Raw genomic sequence first — 26885 nt, forward strand, 5'->3', positions numbered from 1 at the left:
TTATGCTTGATTGACACTTAGGTAGAGGAAAATATTAAGCTATTCTATAACTTCGTTACATCTAACTTAAGGATGAAGGACCGTTATTAAGCATTATTTCTCTTCTGTTATACCTCATATCAGTGATTATGGTAACAAGATGTTTGTTAGAACTGCAGTTACAGTTTTGTTAAAATATGAACATGTTAATGTGGAGTCTTGTTTGCATTTGATAGTTCCTCATGGAGATTGTCATACTTATATATGTAAAGGTTCTTTATTCTTTGAAATGTGCTACTGTGCAAGTGTTTCCAGTAATAAATTTCAGATCAGTTTTTGATTTACATCATAGTACTAGTGCATTAAGGAAATGCTAGTCCGTGTTTAAATTGCATGAACTTATGGATATCACAGATCTTGGTATTCCAAAAAGTGGCATATGATGCTTGAAAGAACCTAGAGCTTTATGTTATGGTGTTATTGATGTGTTATTAAGATCTATAGCTTATTAATTTATTAAAAACTAGATGAACTCCATGGACACACACTGTAACAAATTTTTTATAGCAGTAGAACAAATAAACTTTATTAATGTTATAATTGCTACTATAATTAATCATTAATTGTTTCTCTTTTATTATTTTCTTGAATTTTCATCTTGCCATTGCAACTGTTCTCCAAGACTTGCCTTGACTTAGTTTTAATTGTCCCAGATTTCATATTTAAACTATTTAGTGTATGGGCATAATGATAGGGAAGGTGTTGAGGTAAGGTTGGTCAGTAGCTTAGTAACTGTTGGTATTGCAAATGAATACTTAGGGACGTGAGTATGATTCAATAAAGCGGAAGTAGAATGGAAACAGTACAGGTGTTGTCATTTCAGTGAAAGCCAGTGAACACTATAATTGAGTTTTAATGTGCTGAGATGGGGCATGCAGTAGTATTGTTGGTTGAAGCACTATGCTACAAGCTGGAAGGTTGTGGGTTTCAGTTCTGATGAGGTGGGTTATTGTCAATTGACCTAATCTTTCCAGCAGTACTATGGTCCCTGGGGCCAGCTGAGCCTCTAACAGAAATGAGTACCAGGAATCTTCCTGAGGGGTAAAGGATGGTCGGTGTGTAAGGCTGACAACCTTACCGCCCTCTGTGAGCCAGTTGTCTAGAGAAAATATGTGAGCCTCAACATTTCACAACTGTATCAGCCTTCATGGCCAGTTACAGGGATAACTGTGTTTTTTTTTAATGTGCTGAGATTGTGTGTAGTGATTTACTCAATAATAGCAATCTGATGTCTCAGTTTACACAGTCACAGAATGCCACCAAGTAATATGGCTGAAATATAGGATTGGTTTATCTAAGTTCCAAGTCAAAATGTAGTTGTGTGTTTGATACATGTACAAATTAATATTGGTCTTTGTTAATGAAATCCGGTCTAGAAAACCGAAGTTAATGGCTGTGGGGATTTGTTGTACTGACCACACGACACCCTCTATCCACAAAAGTTGGCACTAACTTCGCTGACAAGCAGCGGTCACTCGGTCGGTATAGTTCGGTTGCAGACTAAAACCAAGGAGTTTGTTTATGTTTTGATTTTCTTTGTTAATGAAAGTCTACAAAATTTGCATAATCCCCCTATATGTTTCAAATTGCAATCCACAACTGTCTTGATGCTTGTTGGCACCTATTTTGGAAGTCAAGGCCATGGACCTCCCAGTATGAAATTCTGTTCTTCCTCTGTTTCGTCAATACATAAGCTGACTTTTCATGGTGAACCAATAGGCAGCCCAGTGTTTACAAGGCTTAAACCACAGGGTATGAAACTTATATATGAATAATGCTCAAAACAAGTGTTTCTGTTACATTGAGGAATGTAGGGGATTATCTTTTAGCTTACTTTTCATTTGCCTTACTAGCTAATCTTTCTTCTAAGGCTAGGAATTCTTCATTTTCCAAGTTTTGTTATGTACAGCAGAGAAATAGCCATAGGCACAAATCTGTTACCAGAGTTTCTGAAATAATGAGCAATAGGAGATACAGCTATAAATTTCCTTTCAGGGGACAAATACAGATCGTCTTGCTCAGGAAACATCTGCATTCTTCTTCCATGAAAGAATTTTATAAAACTAAACAAATCTGTATTCTTCTAAGGTTAGGGTAACACATCTAACATCTAATTAGTTTTTTCAGTTATATCATGGCTTAATATGTCTTTTATATAAAATATTCAGCTGAGTATATAAGTATTCAGATCCAATATTTGTGTGCTGCTCTTTAACATCTATCTGAATATGTATTGTTAATATGTAAACCTTGTTGATGATTTTCATTATCATTTTGGTAGAACTAAAGAAATACGTAGCAGAAGGAGATTATATCAGAATTTTTGAGGTCAAAACTTTCTGAACAACATTCCGTGCACAGAAAATTTTATGGACATTTTTTAATACATCATATCATTACTGCGTCTCCTGCTGTCCATATGTCAGGAAGCAGTGTGAATATGTGAGCAGCAACAGCATTTTTGTTGTGGCTGTTCTGAAGTTTAAAAAATAAGCAGCTTTTGTTTGGATAATTTTATTTGGGATAATGGGTAGATATTTTGATATGATGATAGGAGATGAATCAGTTTAAAGTGATATTCTATGTTGGTATAGTGCAAACACATCTGAAAATATTGTTTGAAACATTTGTATCTTGGTTTGATTTGTATATTGTAAATGTGGAATTATAAAATCCTTGAAAATCAAGTTCTTTTCTATTCCATTATTTGTTTCCTTAGTGTTCAGAGAGAAGGAAATATGAGTGTAAGTTAGAAAGTTTCTGCCAAATGTTTTATATCTTTTCTTGTGATTGGCCCCACTGTTGAATCCACATGTGAACACAAGCATAGACTCTCTGTATTATAATAACTTATTTGTCCTTTACCATTTGGTTACCTTATCCACTATTGGCATCAAGATGGCGACATGCATCAAAGATAACACAGCATAGTGACCGTGTTTAGCTACAGTAGAGCATACACGAATGTGTTAGAATGTTCAAAAATAGCTGAACAAATGCTTTTTTTATTAATTTATAATGCTGTCAGTAACTAGACTATACAGGGTTAAATGCGAGAACAGAAGAAAGTGGTCATTGTTTTCCAAGCAGAAGTCTTACTGCCAAAAAGAAAAATCAACTTCCAAACAGTACTTTTTTTCTATGTTATTTGTATACAAAGTGTTTGCAAGGTGACCATCATTCATGAAGAAAGTCATGAAGAAACTGCTCTGGATTCAGCCAGTCTCAAGACAGATCTTGTCACAGAAGTTTGTGTCAAGGATCTGAGGTAGTGACAGCTTGAATTTTAGACCCTTGTGATGTGAATTTTTTCTGTATACCATAGTGAGTTATCACTTGTTGGAACAGGGGTAATTTTCTGTGACTAGTTGTATTTTTTGTGTGAGAAACAATTAAAAGCAGTTGTGTGTAATTTAATTTTTTGTCAATAAACCTTCCCTGTGTCAAATAATGAGGAACAGTTGACAGAAGAGAACTTTGATTTTAGTTGATAATGGATGTTATGGCTACTGAAGAATGTAAGAAAAGAAATGAGATAATGAAATTTATTTACCTTATTTATTTTGAAAATTCAAATTTATGATGTATTACAAAACTCACTTCATAAAATTTAGAAGACAGCAAATGATTAAATTTAGAATATGTTTGCATTCCATTCAATCTTCATAGGACTAATGGATGTAAAACATGCCATATATATATTTGGATTTATTGGTCACTTTTACAGCTTGTGATTGCACTTCACAGATCGCTGTCACACACAAACTAGTGTTCTCAATCACATTGTGTGGCAGCAGCTTCTGGCATTGGATGTTCCTCTGCTTCTGGGCTCACATCTTTGCAGGCTGGCAACCATCTCATGCCAACCTTATTCACTTACTGCTGGCCTCAGCTGGTACGTAGTAGCGTTGCTGGTTGAGGCACTATGCTACAAGGCAGAAGGTTGTGGGATCGAATCCTGATGAGGTCATTGATTTGTTTTCAATTTACCTAATCCTTCCAGCTGCACTATGGCCCTGGGGTCAACTCAGTCTCTAACAGAAATAAGTACCAGGAACATTCTTGGGGGTAAAGGGCGCCCAGCGGGTAGGGCTGACAACCTTACTGCCATCTATGATCCGATTGTCTAGAAAAGTGGGAACCTCAACATCTCATAACCATATGGGCCTCCAAGGCATGTTACAGGGATACCTTTACTTATCTATTTCAGACAAGTTAAGACTATTGAACGAAGGCCCACTGTCAGAGCCTGGCTATAAAGCTTTACCAAGGGTGGCCCCCCTGAGACCGTCACATGGAGGGGTGTGTAGGTGTCAAAACATCTTAATTGGGAAAGTAGGAGTCAAATTTCAGCCCCTGTCCTCAAACTGGGAGATGCAGGACCCATAGGAATATTAGTTACACCTTTCTAGATGAGTATAGGTGCAAAGATGTTCAGATGAACTCTTCCTCTGGTAGATATATATGTCTTGGTGACTGATGTGAATGGGAGTAGTGGAATTGTGGGTGGTTGGTAGTAACTGTGGAGAGTGGAAGCACACAGAGGGTTAATAAGACAGAAGAATGCTGAAAGGAGTTTTTTCTTTTTATGTGAACAGGGAATTTTTAATTTGTGAAGTGGTGAATCTACAGAGGTGTAGTGATTGAGATTTCAAAATAGTGCTTTCAATATGTCAGGCCATCGTGAAGTTTGCTCTGTGTTTAATTAACAGTTTAACCTACTCAGTTCCCAAAGATTTCTTGTTCTGGTCACTAAAGCAACCAGAATCCCCTGAAATAAGAACCCATGCCTGCCGACTAGCCAAGGCACCCTTTGCACGTACTCTAATTGAGAACACAAGATCATCTGGAGGCAGCACACAGGAAAATCCCAGAGGTTAGAGGCGAGCTAAGTTGGTTGGACAGCTGCAGTATGATTATGACTGAAAGTTTGTCAGAAACCCAATCTGATGCTGAGCATGTGAAATTAATTTAAAGACAGTTTTGAAGTGATCTGGTATGACATAAACTTTGTCGCCATGACTATCAAAGTGTCCAAAAGAAAAATGTGATTAATACATTGGTCAGGCCTGGGATTGCATTTTTAGTTTTATATCAATCCCTGCTGAAGCAACTATAGCATAAAGTTGTATACTTATCAGTTCATCTGTATGACTGACATACAAGCTGAAGAAGGCATGAATGAGCCCAGTAGGATACAAATCCCACCGTATTTCTACCAAGGATATGGTCGATATGGTGTTCAGCTACAGGTCTCCGGGGGGGGGGAGCAGCTCCTGTTTAAAATATTCCTGTCAACATAAAGTGAAGTTATTATCCATAAAAACACGGGTACTATACAAAGTAAAAATTCGAATATTTAAATAAGAAAGCCCTTTCTAACGCCTTAATTGTAGGCATTATGTGGGGGTAAATTTCATTCGGGCCCTGCCTTCTGTACAGCCGTTTACCAGCAACCACTGCCCAATGGTAACAACAGTAAGTGTTGCCACACCTAAAATTAACATCATCATTAGGTTCGAAACAGTGTGAATGGAAGAATTATATGGAACAATAAACCATATTCGGACTGCACTAACAATACATACGCTGAAGTTCCAGTTGTTTAATAGCAAAATTGTTACCAACGTTTGAACCTTCCCGGGCAACTCGACCGATCTCCACTGCAATCACTGAACTCACGGCTGCGCTTCATGCTCACAGTTTGTAGCAGCGATTGGCTTGTAGTCGCTGGTAGTGTAGGTGAACGTGACGTCATTGAACAAGGTATATATCGTATATATTTTCAAACCGATGTACATTCGTTGCCTGAAATTAGTACGATTATCACTAGGTAAATTCTTAGGGGAACCATGCAAGTGTGTTGGACTTCTGCTAGTAGGAGCCCTGAATTCAAAGTACGGGAATGTCAACGGAGTATAGATGTCATAGATGTGGTATAGATGAGCTGTAGCACGGATCGGCGCAGCTTTATTGCTGTTAAACCGAACATCGTGCAATGGGGCTGTGAAGCAGAACTCTCTCCTTAAAGGTAAGCAGGTATTCTATTATAACTAATTTTTGATACAGAAAAATGAAAAATGTCAGTGCACACTATTTAATTTGACATGATTTCGAAAAATATTTTTGGCGTAGACTAATAAACTGACGGTCCATAACGAAAGAAAATATAACAGATCTAAAATAATTGAGTATGAAGTAAAACTACAGAATCATTAACAATAAATACGCCACAACTTTAAATTTAAATATAATTTAATATATTTTACTTTTGATGGTGGTGTGATGTGATACGGTATACTGTACGAGTTATTGTTTCACTTAATGCGCTTTTCACTAAAACTGGTTATTATTTCATTTGCTTCTGGGTACTGTACTGAGATTACAGATATACGATTTGCAGTTCTCACAGCGGTGGTTTTGAAGAGGTCTTGTGGGACATAATGCCGTATAGTCCGTTGAAAGTCAACCGACGTTTCGGAGGAACGTATCGCCTCCATCCTCCGTGTTGAAGAATAATCAAGGCAAGAAATCAGCATGAAGCAGATAGCAAACAAAGCTCTGACTTATTCTTCGACCGTGAAGATGGAGGCGACATGTTCCTCCGAAACGTGATTGACTTTCAAAGAACTACACGGCGTTATATGCAAGAGGAGAGAAATCTTCTAGGATTACAGAGGTTACAAAGTAATGACACTGTGTTGGAAAGAGGACGTAACTAACTTGAATACCATATTCTTTAAACCTTTAAAAAATGGACCTCCCCTCATATCGTAGTGCCAAGTACATTTATAAATCCAATCTCCGATCTATATAGGGAAAGAAAGGGTGTAACATGTGTCATTGTCGGAAGAAACACAATTAGTGTTGACCAATTCTCCTGGCAAATAATAACGAACCGATTCCCTCCCCAACTGCTAATGTATTGACCTTCTTGGTCACGTGTTTTCTCCCGTGCTAGGTTGTATCAACGAAGGGCAGGTACAAAGTCGACGATGAACCTTAAAACGAGTAACTTGGCTTTTGCGCATTGAAGGAGGCAAATTTTATCTATTGTGAACTCGCCTGCAGAATAGGAAGCAAGGTTTTGATATCCCATTCAACGTTACAGACGTCTTAATTTGCAAGTGCATTCCTGAAGATCTGAAGTACCAGATATCGACTGGAATGTTTGAGAACAAGATAATTACCAATGAACTTACACCGAAGAATAATCTTGTAGGGTCTATTTTTTGTTCTTAAGTAGCCTAATATTTGTGTAATTCGTAAAGTCAACAAATATGTTTTTATTTCTGATTTCTGGTTTGAGTGAAAAGAATGCGGAAAGACATAAACTGCTCGTTACAGCAAGGGCTGCACATACGGGGACAACAATAAAATAATGCTCACTACACACGGGCGCCGGCAAGGGAAATGAGGAAACTGTGCAACTTCCGTCCACACTGGATTTTTGGAAAGAAATCGGAATTGAAGACAGAATGACTTGTACTAAATATTATACCAGAAATTAAAATATTTTAAAAAACTTCTATCCTGAATGTTTTACGCGAACAATAAAAATAATCTTGAATTACTTAAACGTAAGTTTTTAAGCAAATTTTCTGGTTGCCCCTTGGAAAATTGGAGTCTTCAGCTTCCCCCCCCCCCGGAAATATATTGGTTGTGAATATGTCACTAAACAGTCAGCAGTCAATTTTAAAATATTTACTATAGGCATATTTTAGGGACGGAAGGATTTGGAACTTCGCTGCCGCATTTACAACGGCGAGATGTAAAGATGTTTGCAAACATACTGCAGAAATGTGAATATACATTAATTTCTCGCCAACCTGAATGGTTACATTACGGGAACCATGGAATCTATTAACACTCGTTAAAGCATACGTTGCCCGTTATTGCACCGAACACAGAAATACTGAACATAATGAGTTTAAAAATAAATTGAATATAAAATACGAAAAAGTTGCACGGAAATTGTAGTCTGGAAGTTATAAATTCCGGTTTTGATGCTATTACAGCCGTGTCCCAGCAAATATGAATCTCTTGATGTGGAATACACCTATATTTTCCTTGTGCATGCAAATAGAAAGCGCGCATATATAATCCCAAATACCGCCATGGGCAAAACTGTACAGAAATGAAGACCGCGGATACTTTAAATCCTTGGTTGGCAAAACCGCCACTGGCGAGGGATTAATGCACTGTGTACAGTGTACCTTTGTTCACTTCTAGACGTCGATGAATCAGGAAACAAGCTGAAACGACTACATATAAATTCCTTCCATTGAATTAAGCATTATGAAGAGGTATGGGAACTAAGGGTACAGCTCCACTCATTCCTAACCTGTGCTCCAGATGGAAGGAAGTGGTCAGTTTCACGCCCCTGGTCGCTTTACATTGGAGGAAAAACCTCATGTAGCCTTTGGATAAGAGACTGAGCGGTCTCAAGAGGAGGCCTGGACGCAGTGACGAAGAATTTCTGCCTCAACCGGGAATTGAAATCCGATTTCCCGGCCCTCCAACCTGTAACCTAATCACTATTCTGACTGAGCTGGTACTCAGTCAAATTAAAAATATTTTAAAATTTAGAAGATTGGAAACTATATTGAAAGGGGTGGGTGGGTGGAAATTGGAATGGACTTGTATCTTGAAGCTGTAAGTTACTTGTAAGATTTGTTCGATCAATTTTAAATTCACTGAAAAAGATTGGGATTAGAATTACTACTCAATATATCTTATTATTTTTACAAGGCTTTACAAAATACTGGAATTTGCTAGGCCCTACTTACCTGTGGAGCTGAGCCCTTCTTGAGGAAAAGCCAAGTCTGCAGCTACTCAAGAATTCCCCAGCATTTTATGGAACCTGAAGGTTCATTACCGTGTTCACAAGAGCCCTCCACTGGTCCCAATCCTGAGCCAGATCAATCAATATCATCCTATTCTATATTTCTATTATCCATTTTAATATTGTCCAACCACCTATGCCTTGGTATTCCCAGCGGTCTTTTTCCTTCTGGCTTTCCCACCAATATCCTATATGCATTCCTCTTTTCCCTCATTCGTGCTGCATGCCCTGCCCACCTGATTCTCCTTAACTTGATCATTCTAATTATAATTGGAGAAGAGTACAAGTTATCCTCTTCGGTCCAAATACTCTCCTCAGCACCCTGTTCTCAAACACCCTCAGTCCGTGTTCCTCCCTTAATGTCAGAGACCAAGTTTCACACCCATACAGAACCACGGGCAAAATTATAGTTTTTTATATTCTGATTTTTGTTTCTGGACAGCAGATGAGAGGACAAAAGGTTCTGGACTGAATGGTAGCAATAATTACCCGAGTTCAATCTCATCTTAATTTCCTCCTCAATCAGGTTTCGATCTGTTATCGTTGTTCCCAAATATCTGAACTGTGCCACTGTTATGCCGTGGTGACAGGGGGGCGTGGAGGTATCCCACCGCTTCCACCATATGTTATGGCGCGAAGGGGGCGTGGAGGAATCTCTCCACCTCTTCCGCTATCCATGCCGTTGCGCCCTTGGGGAATGGCCAGTTGTAATGCCAAGCACTTGGTACTTGTCTCGTTAGCTACCTCTTGGCTGTGAGTTCACAGTATCTCTAACAGGAGATGTACGGGAGATCGGGGACATAGAGGGTGTGACTGTGGGGTAAGTCATTAACACATGCATCCCCCTTACTTGGTCTACATTTGTCTACTAATATATACACCTATATACATATCACTTTCATGGCCGACAGTGGCCGTTTACGTACACATTGTAAATTAGAGGAAACTACACTTGGGTTCACCATCCCTATCTCTCGAGGTAATTCCTACATCCCCACTCAGGGTCTACACTCTCTGCCATAACCCTGTAACATAACACTTTAATAATATCACACTGTATATCCATGACTGATATGAACAGTTAGACTCGCTTCGTGTAGGAAGCTGATGGTGTCCCTTCACTTGGTCTGGCACGACCATGGCTTTGGCCTTCCGGGCCTCTGGCCGGCTACTCACTTAACATTTGTCACTCAGATAAATTGGTTGATATAGATTGATCAAAAGATTCAGTGATAGACTATTGGTTCATCGTTGTGGATTCCAAAAGATAGTTCCTCAAGTTCTGTTAGCAACTTTATAACTTTTCCTCTGCTGACTAATGTCTTTGGGGTAAGCTCCACCCCTTAAGAGAGCGAATTCTCCCCCAAAGGTCCGTCTCTCGTTGGTCATCTCGGTAAAGAGGGTTGGATCTACTCAGGCCGTCATGCTGAGTCGGCAATCTGTACGCCTTGGCCGTACAGCCACTTGCCTTCTCTTCCGCGTGAATCAGCAGTCTATGCTATGTGACAATTTTCTACTAACGTTGCCTCTTCCTGCATTCTACTACAAACATTAACCCTTCGTCTACTTCTCTACTGTGAACCCAAGATAACTTAATACCTAAAAGTTACAAAAACCCTTGCCGAAATTCTATGGCATTACAGCCACATTTTCAAAACACCTGTTTCCTATCTTTATGTCATGATTTTGCCCTGCATTTTGATGATGTGACAGTAACATATACTTAGTTTTCTCTGTGTTTACTTCTAGACCAACCTATTTACTTGCGTCAATTAAAGTTTGTGTGTTTTTCTTTATGGTATTTACATTATCACCCAGTAGATTGACATCATCAGCGTAGACCAACAGCTTATGTGTCCCATTTAATTTCAGTCCCGCCTGGTTTCCCTGGACCTTCCTAATGGTATATTCTAAAGCAAAGTTGAAAATGAGTAGCGATAAATCATCTCCTTGTCTTAGACAATTCTGAATAGAAAATTTATCAGACAACTGTTTACCTGTACAGACTTTACTATACGTTTCGTTTAAACACAGCTTAACTAGTTTCATGGGTATCCCAAGCTCTTATCGGAATATTGTACAATGCTTCCCTCCTAACTGAATCATAGGCTTTCTTGAAGTCTACAAATAACTGATGTACTGTCTCGTACACCAATTTTTTCTCCAATATGTTATGAATGCAAGAGATCTGATCTGTAGTTTATCTGTTATGTCGAAACCCACACTGATGTTCCCCAGTAATTTCATCTATATATGGATTTAACCTTGAGAGAAGAATATTGGATAAAATTTTGTATGAAGTTGATAGCAGTGATATCCCATGATAGTTACTACAGTCAGTTTTATCACCCTTCTTGTGAACTAGTATAATAATAAATTCCTTCCACTGATCAGGCAATTTTTCCTTATGCCAAATAGAAGTAATTAGCTTATGGATCTTAGAACGTAATATTTCGCCTCCTGCTTGAATAAGTTCTGCCAGAATTTGATCACTACCTGGCGATTTATACCTTTTCAATTTTGCAGTAGCACTCTCAAACTGAAAAGGGCTAGGATCAGGCATTAACGACTCAGCTGTATGCATTTCTATCTGCCTAACATCACTGACCCTATGTACATTCAGTAACTGAGGGAAGTAGTTCTTCCACCTATTCGAAATGTTGTGGGAATATGCAAGCAGATCACCATTCTCATCCTTCACTAAGTTACTTCTAGATTGTTAACCCCTTTTAAAGTCATTTATACCTCTATACAGGTCTCTAATGTTCTTGTTCTTACTGTTCGATGCAAGCTGATCAATTTGGTCTTTCAGATATTCCCTATTTTTATTCCTGAAATACCTGCTTGTTTTGCGTCTTATATTGTTCAGATTATCCCAATTTATTTCGCTTGTATCATGTAACCATTGCAATTTGGCTTGCTTGTGTGTGGTAATGATTTGTAAAGTGTAGGCATGAGTTGTGTGTTCGTGTCCAATAAAGCCGATTACCAAACCATATCCCGTACATGAATGAATGTATAAGGGGTGGGCCTTCTTGGCCCTTGCACAGCGACCACAGTGATATCCTGTATGTAGTCACACTCTTATCACGTGACAGTATTAATGCTAAGTTAATATACTGACTAACCTGCTGGATGATATGTCGTTGGTCCCTACATTTTTCCTGCTTGCTCACCTGCTGACATTTGCTATCTATTCCCGTTCTTTCAAAAAGGATTTCTGCAGCACGAGGATACCTTTCTGTTATATGTATTCACATATGTCAAAATGTAGTTAATGCATGATGGACCTCCAGTGCACTTCATTTGTCAGTTAAGTTGGCTGTCGGTTCACACATAAATCGTTAGGACGTGGAGGACCCGTCACGTGGCCTACACATTACCCACCTAAACCCAGCGGGACTCACGTGTGTCACAGATTTGAGGTCTTGTAATGCCCTCTGGCTACGATTTCTAGATGCGTTATTAAATCGTACGTGGGAACCAGGGATATTGTAACGATCAATAATTTTTCAGCTTTATAAAGTCACATTCTTTCCAAACAAATAAAGACACGGTTAGGTCAGCGTCAGAAACACTGCATTGCTAACCCACACTGACCGCATTTTAAAAGCCTGGAGTTCACAACGTCATCTGAAAAATGGTAGCTTTTATATCAACATCTCAAAATGCAGCAACATTCTGTTCAGCTGACTGTAGGGAATGCTTCACTGAGTGTTTTGCCAGTTTCTGTTCAACATGTTTGACATGGAGAAATTCATAATGGAAATTGAAAGAAACCCCAGGCTTAAACTTGTGGGCACTCAAGCATACAACTGTTCAGGCGTCTAATTGCTGTCTCAGAGTCTATAAATAAATTAAGGCATAACCTTCTGCATAAGTCTGAATTGACAAGAGGTCATACATGTATCTGATATATGTGTAAATATTATTTAATATAAATGAATTATAAATATTATACAAAATGCACATGGTTTCTGTGAAGTGTAAATGCCTCTACCTAGACGTTGTGTGAATTACTGTGCAACAAATTATGGCCCCTACTCAGAAATATTATCCCCCCCTCTTGTCAAAGAGGCGGCCCAATTTCCAAACACACAAAGGGTTTTGGACAAAAGAAATTTGGTCTTGTATGGAAAGTAAACAATGTTTACTTTCCATACAATACGGACAATTCTTCGTAAGGTGAGGTACCGACTACACAATTAATTAATTTGCAATATCATGGGCCTCCTATACATTCTTATATAAATGAAATATCGAACTTCCAATTGGTCCATAGAAACGTATGAAAAGTAAAAAATCAACGACCGATTCAATGTTGTATAACATTAATTAAGTTTTATCTTGCTTTATACAATACCTTTCAGTTTTTTATGTAATCTGACTTATTGTATTTTTACATAAAGTATTTTAACATTGTATCCAATCTATTGTACAGCAGTTCAATGGTGTATGTTTGTTGATATGTGTTTGCCTGATGATGGCCATTAGTAGCTGAAACATGTAGCTAAGCCCTGATTTTTTCTATTTGTTGTGTTTTGACGGTCTATAAAAGAGTTGTACAAAGAGATCATTTCAAGTGTACCAGATTAATAGACTGACAACTACAGTGAAGCAAGAACATGATTAGACCTATGGGAAAACGCACTCATACTTCTCGAGCCCCATGTTATCTTGACTGTACTATAGTTGACCTGTGCTATAAGCACATTCTTCATGCACCTAAATAAAGGGCAGCCTGTGCAGGTGGACCACCATAATCTTCATTATGGGATTACCCTGGATCCTCTAAGCCAGGGGTCGGCAAAGATTTTTCGTAAAGGGCCAAATATAAAATACATTACACTCTGAGGGCCAAGAAGCAAACTCAAGGATCTTTAAAGGTCGGTACAGTTAAAATAACAGGTTAAAAAACAAGTTTTCACAAATTTACTGGTGAAAATGTAACATAATAAAAATACAAAAGGAACTACAGTCATTGTTTGAAACTCAGCTTTAGGCTACTAATGGGATGAATGAAATTATTTTTTTTTTGAGATAACATTTCTTCAAATTGGGGGTCAAAGTTAGTACTCCCTATCATCATAACTGATTGCAAATGTTCGTCTGTTAATGCTGACCTGTATTGAGATTTTACATATTTCATCTTTGATAACGTCTTTTCACACAGGTAGGTACTACCAAATACAGAGATCAAACCTCGAGCATATGATCTTAATTCACCATATTCATCACTTGGAAGACACTTCTAGAATTCTGTTAGACTGTTCTCTTGGAATTTGCCTCTTAGCATGTTATCACACTGCAGATTAATCACTTCCAATTGAAGGTTAGGTGGAAGTCCCTCAATTGTACAGTTAAATGGATTTTCAAATCTGGAAATATCTTCTGCACTTGCATCAAGATACGAAAAACGTTGCTGGAACTGTTTTTTGAGCTCAGAAAATATATCACCTGCAAATTCGTGCGGGAATGGGGAATCCACTTCTTCTTTTAATGTTTGACAGCATGGGAAATGCACGAAACAGCTTGACATGATTTATGACTCGATCAAAGCCAGTTGTCGAAATGATTTTACCGCAGTATAAGTTTCACATATTAGCACTGTTTTGCCTTGTAGCTTCAAGTTGAATCCATTAAGAAATCCATGATATCAGCAGCAAAAGCTAACTTCCAAAGCCATTCAGTGTTCGATAAAAGGGGTCGAGGGCGATTTTTCTCATTGAGAAAAATTTAAATCTCTGCTCTGAGTTCAAAAAATCTTAATAAAACTTTACCACTGCTGAGCCATCGAACTGCTGTGTGGTAGGGTAAGTCAGGATATTCGGCTTCCACTTCTGACAGAAAATCACGGAACTGACGATGGTTCAGCCCACGAGAACGAATGAAGTTCACCGTTGACACGACTGGTTCTAAAACACACGACAGATTAAGATATTTGCCACAAAGTACATGCTGGTGAATGATACAATGAATAACCATAGGCCTTGTACACCTTGCATTTTCACAAGCTGTGTAAATGCTTCCAACTAAGCCTTTACCTGTTCCAGACATATTTTTACCACCATCAGTTGTCACACATTTTAGCTGATTCCACTTCAGATTGTACTTCGTTAACATTTCCTCAACTTCCTTGAAAATGTCTTCGCCTGTAGTTGTTCCACGCAGACTATTCATAGAAGCTAATTCTTCAGTCACTTCAAAGTCAGCATTGACTCCTCGAATAAACAGCAGCAATTGAGCAGTATCTGTAATGTCTGTCGACTCATCAAGAGCTAAGGAAAACCACTCGAAATCATTTGCCTTGTTAATTAATTGGTTAGTGATGTTGCTACCAATGTCCTCAACTCTTCGGGCAACTGTTCTCGCGGAAAGGCTGATATTATTAAATAAATCCATTTTCTCTGGACACATTTCTTCAACTGCTACAATCAAACATGATTTAATTAACTCACCATCAGTAAAGGGTTTTCCTTCCTTGGCTAACAAATGAGCTACTCGTAGACTTACTTTACTTGCAGCCTTATTTTCATTTTTCATTTTCGTGAAGAAACTGCGTTGTAATGAAATACTCCGTTTCAAAGTTTCTAATTTTTGTGATCGTTCCTTCCCTGTGAGTTGGGAATACTGTGCCGAATGCTTAGTCTGGTAATGCCGACGTATATTGTACTCTTTTAGTACAGCTATAGTATCACTGCACAATAAACACAATGCTTTGCCATCTAATTCAGTAACAAAATAATTCTCACTCCACTCTGCCTTAAAAGCACGACATTCCAAGTCCACTTTTCTCTTCTTTTGTGGTTTCGACAGCGACATGATGGATATCCACTGGTATTAAAACGACACAGAACTGCGATACACGTGGCATTCGTAACACTGCGTGTCATCACGGCTGAGGCCACGAAGGAACGTGCGAACGTGAGAATGGGAAGCTATAGGAGCGCCACACACGGCAATTCTCGCAACTCCTCAACTCAAGGTCGGCCGTTGGAGTGCGTTATCATCCATAGACAATATGTTCGATAAAACGTAGGTTTCTTCCTATAAATAAAGCTTCATAGATGCAGAAATATTAAACTAATATTATAATAATTATCTTGTTTCATGAAATATTATTCCACTTTGACATTTTTAAGAGTTTGGAAATGTAAAATCTATTATTAGCGCGCGGGCCTCAGAAAAAGCGGCGGCAGGCTGGAGTTGGCCCGCGGGCCGTAGTTTGCCGACCCCTGCTCTAAGCTATATGATGATCCATGTGATCACCTGGTAAGTGCCTCCCCAGGATGGGTACAGTTTAGGCGACTTTCCTTGGGTGTGGGTCAGGTGGTACTACCAGACCTTGTCTTCATTCTGGAATGCAGCAGAGCTGGCTAGGTGATCTTAGTGGGCCCTCATCTTGTCTCTTGCCATCTTCAGATGTTGATGGGCATAATGATGGTTGTTACCTATTCAGTCATATGTTGCTTGTCTGGGGGTACCAATCAGTAGGTCAAGTGGAAAACGTAGCTCTCTTCTGAACCTCATGCTGGCAGGTGTCATACCTGTAGTCTCTTTAGGCCAGCAGGAAGAGGGGTAGCCCCTCATCCCTCCTGGTTCCTCAAAATGACCTGCTTCAAGTGCTTATCTGCTGTTATATAGCGTTTGGATATACTCTCCATCTGTGGATGCAGAGTTGTGGTGTGAGTCCTTGCATGCTGTGAAGCTCCATAACACTTCCTGTAACAGTCATGACTTGAAGTTCTCGCCTTTGTCTGCTGTGCAGTTCCCTCAGCACCCAAAAGTGGCAGAATAAGTTGGTCAACTGAACATCTTCCTGGTCATGTGCAATGTAAACATCTGCCCATTTTGTGAAGCAGTCCATTGCAATCAGAAGGTAGTAATTTCCCCACTGGCTCTCTGCTAAGGACCCTACGACACTGATGGTCATCCTCTCAAATGGTGCAATATTGTATTTTATACATATTATAGTATATTATTATATTTTTACAATACATATTATTCAGTGATTTCTTATGAAGTCATGGCCCTGATGATGAACAAATGTGTTTGAAACATGGTGGAGCAGCTAAATAGCATATGTAGAAGTTTATGTGTTTGTTATGACAAAATGTATTAGATGGTCAATAATAAATCTGTCTGATAAATTTTATAGTCAGAAAACAAGTGTTCAACAAAATATTTTAGTTCAAAAGAGGAAAAGTAAATAGGAAATGAAGAATGTTGTGTAGTGAGGAAATTGTTCTTTTTTACAAAGTCAATAGAAAGTCCGTCGAGTGTAACAATATTTTTTAGGTCACTTCTTTATCACTTTTGCCTTACATGTTTCGGTTTAATAAAACCATCATCAGAGGCACATGGTACTAACAAGAAAACACTGGCGTTGTTTAACTGTACACAGTATATATGCTGCGTGGACGCTGCTACAAATGTCGATGTGTAAACAACACACAACGCATAGGAAACATCCAACCATAAGCCTATACAACCTCAAGCTGACATCTCCCATCATCGGGATGAATTAACAAGGAGGAGCCTAACATTTTACTTCAAATGTTTTAAACTTTTAAATATTTTAATAGTGACGTTTTAACTTGAGGGCTATTTCGGATGGAATGCGAGAGTTGAACGTGCATTCAATATTCCTAGCAAGTGTTGTGCTTTTACACATCGACATTTGTAGCAGCGTCCACGCAGCATATATACTGTGTACAGTTAAACAACGCCAGTGTTTTCTTGTTAGTACCATGTGCCTCTGATGATGGTTTTATTAAACCGAAACATGTAAGGCAAAAGTGATAAAGAAGTGACCTAAAAAACATTGTTACACTCGACGGACTTTTTATTGACTTTGTGATTAATAGTGTAACGGACCAAAAATGAAACAATTCAAAATAGTGTTCTTTTTTAGCCCAGCATTTGTAGCATAAGTGCATTAAGGAGGGTCTGTGACCTGATTATATTGGACAGAAGACAATGTATACTACTGAATTTTGGTGGAAATTCCTCATGGAAAGAAACCGCTTGGATGTTGAGGAAGTTAATAATTCTGTTATTAAAGTTAAAGGTAAAGCACATGGAGTTCCACAGGGGTCAATTTTGGGGCCTTCGCTTTTCATAATTTATATAAACGACCTCCCTCCTACACTAAGTACCTCATCAAAACCTATAATATTTGCAGATGACACTAGTGCTATAATTTCTGGTAATGTTATATTTTAGCGTCCTGTTGCACTGATTTAAGTCCATGATTTATTTAAACCGTCTTGCAGTGCATACACTCATTTATCTCCTTATCTCCCTCGCACTACATGTTTCGTCATAACAATGCCATCTTCAGGTGCTTACTTATCCACGCCAAACCAGTTCATTGCATGCCTTGTTCTCATATTAATTTTAATNCACTGCAAGACGGTTTAAATAAATCATGGATTTCTGGTAAACATTTAGGTGATTTCTAGATGCTATCAAGCAAGGTTCTTTCGCAAACGAGTAAATGTTTTTCTGCAAACAAGCTGTCCCTGAGCCTAGAAAAAACAAATGTAATAAAATTTATAACAAAGAACTCACCACAATATCCATTAAACATAGGATATAATGATAAATATATAGAAGGGGGAGTAAACACAAAATTCCTTGGTTTGCAAATTAAACTGGAAAAACCATATTGATCAGTTGATTCCCAAGCTAAGTAGAGCATGTTATGCATTTAGATTCGTGTTACATATTAGTAACATTGACACACTCAAATCAATCTATTTTGCTTACTTTCGCTTTTAATGAAGTATGTAATAATTTTCTGGGGTAATTCATCTGACAGTAAAAAGGTATATACTTTGCAAAAGAAAATTGTTAGAATTATGATGGGTGTCAAATCCCATAAGTCCTGTAGAGATCTATTTAAGAGACTAGAGATCTTAACTTTTCCTTGTGAATATATATATTCATTTATAAACTTCATTACAAATAACGAAGAACATTTTCAGACGAATGCAGATGTACACAGTGTTAACATAAGACACAAACACTGCTTTCATAAACCAATTGCTAACCTCTCATGCTTTCGGAAAAGCGCATATTATGCTGGGATCAACATTTTTAATAACCTGCCAGCTGATCTCAAAAGTCTTATGAATGAAAAAGCACAGTTTAAAATAACACTGAAACGATACTTAAATACACGTTCATTCTACTCTGTTGATGAATACCTATTGTCTAGAAAATAACTTATGTATCTTGAAATAGCCTGTGTGTAGTCACTGTGTATTCTTGGTTTCTCTTGTGTGAGAACTCCACTGGGACTGTACATATGTTTTGTATTTATATGACATATTCCACATCCTACAGTCATTTTGAATAACTTTGGATCCATGGAATGCAATGCAACGTAATGTAATGTAATGTATGTAATTATAGACAGGATATGCTATAGCATCAGCAATAATGAAATCCCAGTTTTATGAATAAAGTTTCTGAACTTTGTTTTTTGTTTTTTTATAGTTGTATCGAACAATGATGTGCACATGGGGAACTCCTCATGCTGCGGAGGATCACGTGGAGCCTCGGTGAATGAAGGTTCAGTTTTGGACCGGGTCATCTCACAGGCTTCTGATCATGATGAATGTTTGCTGTATAGGTACTGTTTCTTTCTGTTCCTTGGGGCAGTCTAATGAACTCATTACCTGTCTCACTTCTGGATATAAATGCCTTCGTTAATGAATGGCTCTCTAAAAGCAGCATATATAGGCATTTAATTAACAATATTTGTTACTTTAATACAAATTAGAAATACCTGTTTTGATAGTCATTCAAATTTCTTACTCTAATTACATAGAGAACTGTGGTATTTTTTATATAGAAAACATAAATATGATGATTTGTTTTCATAGTTGTTCTGTCAATTTTTAAATATTAAAGTACAGGGTGGGCCAGACTCAATTAGGCAGTTTTTGATTAGATGTTATTTTCATTGATAAATGTTAAAAATTGCAATGGTTACAAAAATGGAATTGCACACACATAAGTCATTGATTTTCAAGATGCTGGTCAACCTGGGCACCACCTAAGTCAACACAGGCTTGCAGACGCAAAGCAACATTTTCACACGCCTTTCTACACATATTCACCAGAACTTTATTGAACTCCTGAACAATCACCTCACGCAGATGTTTCACACTGTCAATGGGATTAGTGTACACCTTGTCTTTGAGGTAACCCCAAAGGAAAAAGTCTGGTGGGGCGATGTCGAGTGATCAGGCTGGCCACTCCACAGGCCCTTGATGGCCAATCCAGCATTGAGGAAAAACTTGATGCAAGAACGCCTGAACAATATTGGCGAAGTGTGGTGGGGCCCCATCTTGCTGCCACCACAGTTCATCAAAGTTCTCTCTCCTCTGAAGTTCTGGGATGACACTTTCCCTCAGCAACTTTAGGTAGGTTTCCCCCATGATGTAACCTTCAAGGAAGAATGGGCAAATCAGTCCTTCGTATGTCACGCCGCCCCACATCATCAAACTGCTTGTTTATTCGGGCAATTGTGTCCCTGTGGACTGCTGGTGGTCCAAACTCTTCCAACATCCTGCGCTGGACTTCTGATACATTGTTAGTAACTGAGAAAAGGCGCACACATTTTACACGCTGCTCGATAGACAACCGTCTACCAGCCATGACGTTTCCTCGATGCGCACTAAGTATGCAGAGTATTGACCTTGTTCACAGCATACTGTATGATGCTGCCATCTATCGACAACAAAAGGTACTTTCCCATTATCCCGTGTGTTGTTGGATTGGTTAGTTATTAATGATCAAAAACTGCCTAATTGAGTCTGGCCCACCCTGTATATAACAAATATATAAAACCTTAAAATTTAAAGGGTACTAGAGACATTATATGAAAGAATTAGTGACCATGACCGCATTTTTCTGCCAGACATACAATCTACATGTCACTTTCATCTTCAAACATATGATGCAAGATTTTCATAGTTTCTAAAATAATGCCTAGGAAGCAATGTGAAGAACAAGTGTTTGGAAAGATGACTTGTGCTGAAGTCTAACAGAGGCAAACCTGTATCAACTGAAATAATTAAATAATTTATGCTTTCATAATATAGTATGTTACTCTTTTTATAATTCTAATGTTTTCTGTCCCATAGGATTGCCAATTATAAGAATGGTGGTGAACTTATTGATGCTTACAACTTGGGAGGTCAAGCTGAAGTAGAGAAGCTAATAAAAGAACAATTTGGAATACTGATGTATGCAGAAGGGAAAGGGCAAGTGATAAACAGGGCTGAGTATTTACGTTGGAAGTTCAGAGGTCAAGAAAAGGTAATTTTCATTAAACATGCAGTAATTGAATTATTCTTTGTTCATTAAAGCATATTTTTATAGTTTTATTTGTACTTGCATGTTATTGTATTGAAAAATGTGTTTTGTCTCAATTATAAAGAACTTCAATGCTGAAAGAAATTGGTAGTTCACAAGGTCCTTTTTATTGGTATGAAATAGAACATGCATCATGGCGCTGTATTATACTGTAAAGTTCGTGACATAGGTTAACAACTATATGCTTCTTTGTTAATATATGGCTACAGCTAAGGCCCAAGCTTTGTGTTTAATACAGCATTTATGGTATTAAAATTTTCTTTTTGTAAATTATTAATGTGCTTAAAAACTCTGTTATAGTAATGTATAGAAAGAAAATTAATACATACCAGTTTAAGATATTTTCCCATCTTATGAAATACCAATATTAGTAAAGTCTGAAGTATTATGCAGTGGTTTTCTAAACTGTGGCAACGTAGAAGATGGAGGTACTGTGTTTCTCTGAAATATTGGTCCTCCTACTAGACTTCATGATGTCATACTCAGCAGACAACAGTATGAATCTTCACTATCATCAAAACCTCAAAGCTTATATTGAAATCATTCGGCGATTCAAACCCATCTTTGATTTTTACATTAATTTATGGCCACATTCCAAGGCTAGGATTTAATTTAAGTTCTTGTGTTTAATCGAACATCGAATTCTTTATGATGGTGAAATTCACTGTTGTAGTATACATTGTATGTAGTTGCTATGTTAACTTTTAAATGTCTTCATTATGATGATATCAGGTAGTTTCTGGAACGTTGGATTTTCATGCTATTGAACTGATATGGTTTAGAACTCTAGATTAATGTATCCATAAAAGTGAATATTAATCTTCTAAGGACACTGAAATATGTCAAAGGAAACTAGAATTTTATCATGGGAGATTTATGAGATTGGTTATTAAATCACTAGTAAACTATATTTATTTTTGTGGGAATAGCCATAGAAAATTCTGTTGCTGTATATGATATGCTCTTCTGTGACTTGGTATTACCAGTGCAGTTATTTCTGTATATATGAAACTTGCAAAAGTAATTCTTCAAATTGTGCAATCTATGTAATATTACAATTGATAACGGTTGCTACTGTGTTGTCAATTGTTATTGGTAAAAAGTAAACAGAATTAATATGTGTTAGAATTTATTTTGAGGAGCCAGTAATTCCAGGGAAATCCTAATTTTCATGCATTTAAAATTAGTGATTTAAAATATTCTCTAAATATGTCTCTGGTGGTTTCATAGGTAGTTCTTCCAATTGAAGCATCATTGAGTCCACATGATCCACTTGCAAAATGGACTGACCATGAAGCATGTTGGCGAATGCAGTACCGTGGCTCACTGGGAGAAACACTACTGCATGTACTTATTATATGTGATACAAAGGTCCACACAAGACTAGCTCGCACCCTGCTCAAATGTTTCCCAAAACAAGCTTTGGATGTTGTAGAGGGTGAAGAATATCTTGGGGCAAGTGCTTTGCACCTAGCAATTGCATATGCTAATAATGAACTAGTGCAGGATCTTGTGGAAGCAGGGGCAAATGTTTCACAGAGGGCCATAGGTATGTATGTTTGAATGTACTTATATGCTGAAACTGTCGCAGTTTGTTCCACCATGAGTGCGCTGGTAGAATTTGCTCCTTTGTGGTAAACCAAGTCTTTACAGCCATTCATCTTGTTTGTCTGGCCGGTAATGTGGTGCTGTGTGCGCCTGTAGGAACAGCTTCCTACGGCGCGTTTGCTGGAGAGTTGTGGCAACTACGTTAGCTCCCTGGTCGCAGAGCATGGTTGCTGATAGTTGCAGCAGCTACGTTAGCTGTCTAGTAGCAGAGCGCGGTTGCTGGAGAACTGCGGCATCTACGTTAGCTGTCTGGCCTAAAGAGCTGGGGATTTTCAAACATACGTATTGTCACAATATTATGCATTTAGATTTATCTTTTGAACGTCCTCATGTGTGACACCATATAATCTGAACGTTTAACATTTATTTTGGATATTAATTACTTTAACATTTTGTCCAGATTCTGAGCAGAAATTATCATTTTCTGTCATTGCAGACCACTGCTTTGCAGAATGGGTCCATGTCTATTAAATGAAACAAATGAACACAATGTATTTCTTTCGTGTGAAGTAGAAATATCCTAGCTCACTTGAAGATAATGAACTATTGATTTCGTTATTTTGTTCATAATACAGGGAGCTTCTTTCTACCAAGGGATCAACAAAGAGCAAGACCAAGTAAACATACAGACTATGAAGGGCTGGCCTATCTAGGAGAGTTCCCTTTAGCATGGGCAGCATGTTGCTCTAATGAAAGTGTTTATAATCTGCTTCTTGACTCAGGTGCTAATCCTGATGCTCAGGACTCCTTTGGAAACATGATACTGCACATGGTGGTTGTCTGTGATAAGTTGGTTTGTATAGTTGCATTTACAAATATTAGAAGCTTTGCTACTGGAACAAATCCTCCATATATCCTAGTACTGACAAATTCTTTGCTTGTTACTCTGCTACATTTTTGAGTCTAAGCTATTCTTTGAACACTGGTGTTTCATAAAACATCTGTGGCATTATGATACAGCACTTCAGTTTAGATATGTTTACTAGTTTATTAAGGAATATCTGCCACTGATAAATTATGAAAAGAAAATAATTATAAATGCTAGCTTTATACATTATCCTGGCTGCCAAACATAGATGCTGTCAGAATCATTAAATATTCATGGGCGTCATCTTGATTAATCCTGTGACAGTACTTGTCTATAAGTGTTAGTGAACTGTTGCTGCGCAATGATACACAATGACTTTCCCAGCCTGAGTAATGGAGAAATTTCAAGAAAGGTGTCTCATACTCCACTGATGCTTCTTGACAACAATTTTTCACCCACAGCAAATGCCACAATTCACTCCAGTGTGCAGTTTCTCATCGTCTGTCTTGTGGTCAGTCATGTACTGGGTCACAGAATTTTCACAGTCATTTCAGTTGAGAAAATTATTGTGTAACCATATCAGTGTGCAGTAACCGTACATTAACACTTAATGATAGGTATTATCAGAGAAGTAATCAAGAAGATGCCAGTGACTTGTCTAATGATTGGTAGTACTTGGCTATAATGCTTCTTAATAAAAGTTGGAATTTACATTAATTGACACATTTTGTGTTCATTTTGGAGTCTGTAATTATACCAAGTGTTCTGATTTGCTACTCTTTTATTTATATAGGATATGTTTGGCTATGCATTACGTCATCCAAAGCTACCTGCCAGCAATGGAATTGTGAACCTATCTGGTCTTACTCCACTCACACTTGCTTGTAAGTTAGGTCGAGCCGAGGTATTCCGAGAGATGTTGGAATTGAGTGCGAGAGAATTCTGGCGGTACAGCAACATTACTTGTTCAGCATACCCACTAAATGCACTGGATACTTTGTTGCCAGATGGACGAACCAGTAAGCTGAGAAAGTTTTTACACTCAATAATAAGAACATGCTTATGTTTCACATTTATGTACTTTTGCAAAGAATTAATCCTAGTGTAAAGAAATGGATATCAATAAGCCTTCAGGATACTTGAAAGCAAGGAATTTCTTTACTAATGGGCTGTCAGTCTTTAAATGAAAACTGCACCATGAAATTCATGCTGCAGCATGATACTTATCAGAAATTGAAAAAAAATATGCGTAATCTTGTCACAAGTTTTTATAAAATGAACCAAAAAATAAATTACTAGATTGTTATTTAAATGTGCCTAACTTCACAATAACTTAAAAGAATTTGAAATATATTTTATGAAGCACCTACCTACACAAATGTCAAGGAATCTCTTACTGAATTAAAAAAAACAAACTAATGTCAGATTTTGGGCTTTTGGGTTGTGGCACCATGTAGTTTTGTGGGCGGATACCATGTTTTCCTCTGAAACTTTTCTATCTCTTTACAGAACTACATAATGTCACACAGAAGACCACAATGCTGGTAATTATTGCCATGAAAACAAAATTTACAGAAAGTAATCTCATGTGTATTTAGCATAAATTTTAAATTGTGATTCGTCTTTTTTTGTCCAATATTTTTTATTTGAACTATAAAATATTTACAGTAATTTAGAAATTATAAGACACACTTCTTTCTGGAAAAATGTCTGGAATGTACTTGAATTATATAATTTGTAGTTGTAGGCAATTTCTTTTTTTATACATTTTTTTTCTTATAAAAGTAGGTACATTTTATAATCTGGCAAATATGCTTGAAATCGTGATGGAACTTAGAAATTGAGCTTAACGAAATGACAATGTTCCAAAATTGTACCATTCATAAATTTACTTGGACAACACCTGATGGAAAGACACAATTAAATTGACCATAATTTGACAAATTGGAGATGGCATTCAAGTGTACTTGATTATCTGATCATTCAGGGCAGCAGATTATGATACTGACCNAGGAGTTCATTCCCTAAATACCATATGAAAATTCTGTTACGAGATTTCAACGCCAAGGTAAGTAGGTAAGATAATTTCACACCAAAAATTGGGAATGAGAGTTTACATGGAATTAGTAATGATAATGGAATTGGATTAGTAAATTTTGCCACATCCAAAAATCTGTCAACAGTACAATGTTCCAAAATTGTACCATTCATAAATTTACTTGGACAACATCCGATGGAAAGACACAATTAAATTGACCATAATTTGACAAATTGGAGATGGCATTCAAGTGTACTTGATGTCTGATCATTCAGGGCAGCAGATTATGATACTGACCACTATCTGGTGGTGGCAAAAGCTAGGGAGAAATGGCAGAGAATAAACAAACAACGCACAGAGTTCATATGGAGGAGTTCAATCTCAAGAAAACAAACAAAGTAGAAGCTAAAGAGCAGTATCGTGTTGAAATCTCAAAGAGTTTCGCAGCTTTGGAAAACTTAGACCCTGAGGTGGATATTAATAGAGCTTGGGAAACTATTAGACAGAATATCAAAATTTCTGCCAAAGAAAGTGTAGGTTATTATGAATTGAAGAAGCATAAGCCATGTTTCTACAAATGATGTTCAAAATTACTAGAAGAAAGGAAACAAGCCAAACTGCAGTGTTCACAGAATCAAAGTGAAATAAGTGCGAATAATCTGAGCAATATAAGACATGAAGTCAGCAGACATTTCAGGAATAAAAGAGGGAATATCTGAAAGACAAAATTAATGAACATGCAGTAAACAGTAAGAACAGGAATATTAGAGACCTGTATAAAGGAATAAATGACTTTAAGAGGAGTTACCAACTTAGAAGTAACCTAATGAAGGATGAGAATGGTGTTCTGCTTGCAGATTCCCACAACATTTTTAGTTAGTGGAAGAAATACTTATCTCAGTTAATTGAATGTACAAAGAGTCAGTGATATTAGAGACAGAAATACTCGTACATACAGCTGAGCTGTCAGTACCTGATCCTAGCCCTTTTGAAATTGCTTTTGCAAAGTTGAAAAGGTATAAATCGTCAGGTAGTTATCAAATTTGAGCAGAACTTATTCAAGCAGTAAGTAAAATACTACTTTAAAATATAAATAAGCTATATATGACATAAACACCGTCCCAAGTGCAACAATTTATTGTAGTTCTTTTGTCTTG

At 37.5% G+C, this 26885-nt stretch overlaps 2 protein-coding genes across 6 annotated transcripts in view; one reads left to right on the forward strand and one right to left on the reverse strand.

Annotated features, from left to right (window-relative positions):
- The first annotated feature begins 5828 nt into the window (after positions 1–5828).
- LOC111865001 (transient receptor potential cation channel subfamily V member 4) overlaps positions 5829–26885 on the forward strand; it is a 54986-nt gene continuing 33929 nt past the window's right edge. For 2 of the 5 annotated variants that reach the window (XM_023852676.2, XM_023852678.2), the window contains exons 1-6: positions 5829–6070; positions 19388–19523; positions 21043–21217; positions 22505–22823; positions 23458–23675; positions 24484–24709. In XM_023852676.2, the coding sequence (XP_023708444.1) occupies positions 19411–19523; positions 21043–21217; positions 22505–22823; positions 23458–23675; positions 24484–24709 (1051 nt within the window). In that variant the 5' untranslated portion in view covers positions 5829–6070; positions 19388–19410. Of the gene's footprint in view, positions 6071–19230; positions 19524–20691; positions 20957–21042; positions 21218–22504; positions 22824–23457; positions 23676–24483; positions 24710–26885 lie in introns of those variants that run through there. The other 3 variants (XM_023852679.2, XM_023852677.2, XM_033751649.1) reach the window with 3 other exon arrangements.
- LOC111865003 (general transcription factor II-I repeat domain-containing protein 2) lies at positions 14439–16432 on the reverse strand. The gene is made up of 2 exons (XM_023852680.2): positions 14929–16432; positions 14439–14799 (listed from the first exon to the last, which is right to left on the reverse strand). The coding sequence occupies exons 1-2, from the start codon at positions 15704–15706 to the stop codon at positions 14621–14623; spliced, it is 957 nt and encodes a 318-aa protein (XP_023708448.1). The 5' UTR covers positions 15707–16432; the 3' UTR covers positions 14439–14620.

Source organism: Cryptotermes secundus, unplaced genomic scaffold (assembly GCF_002891405.2).
Source record: "Cryptotermes secundus unplaced genomic scaffold, Csec_1.0 scaffold766, whole genome shotgun sequence".
Taxonomy (NCBI): Eukaryota; Metazoa; Arthropoda; class Insecta; order Blattodea; family Kalotermitidae; genus Cryptotermes; species Cryptotermes secundus.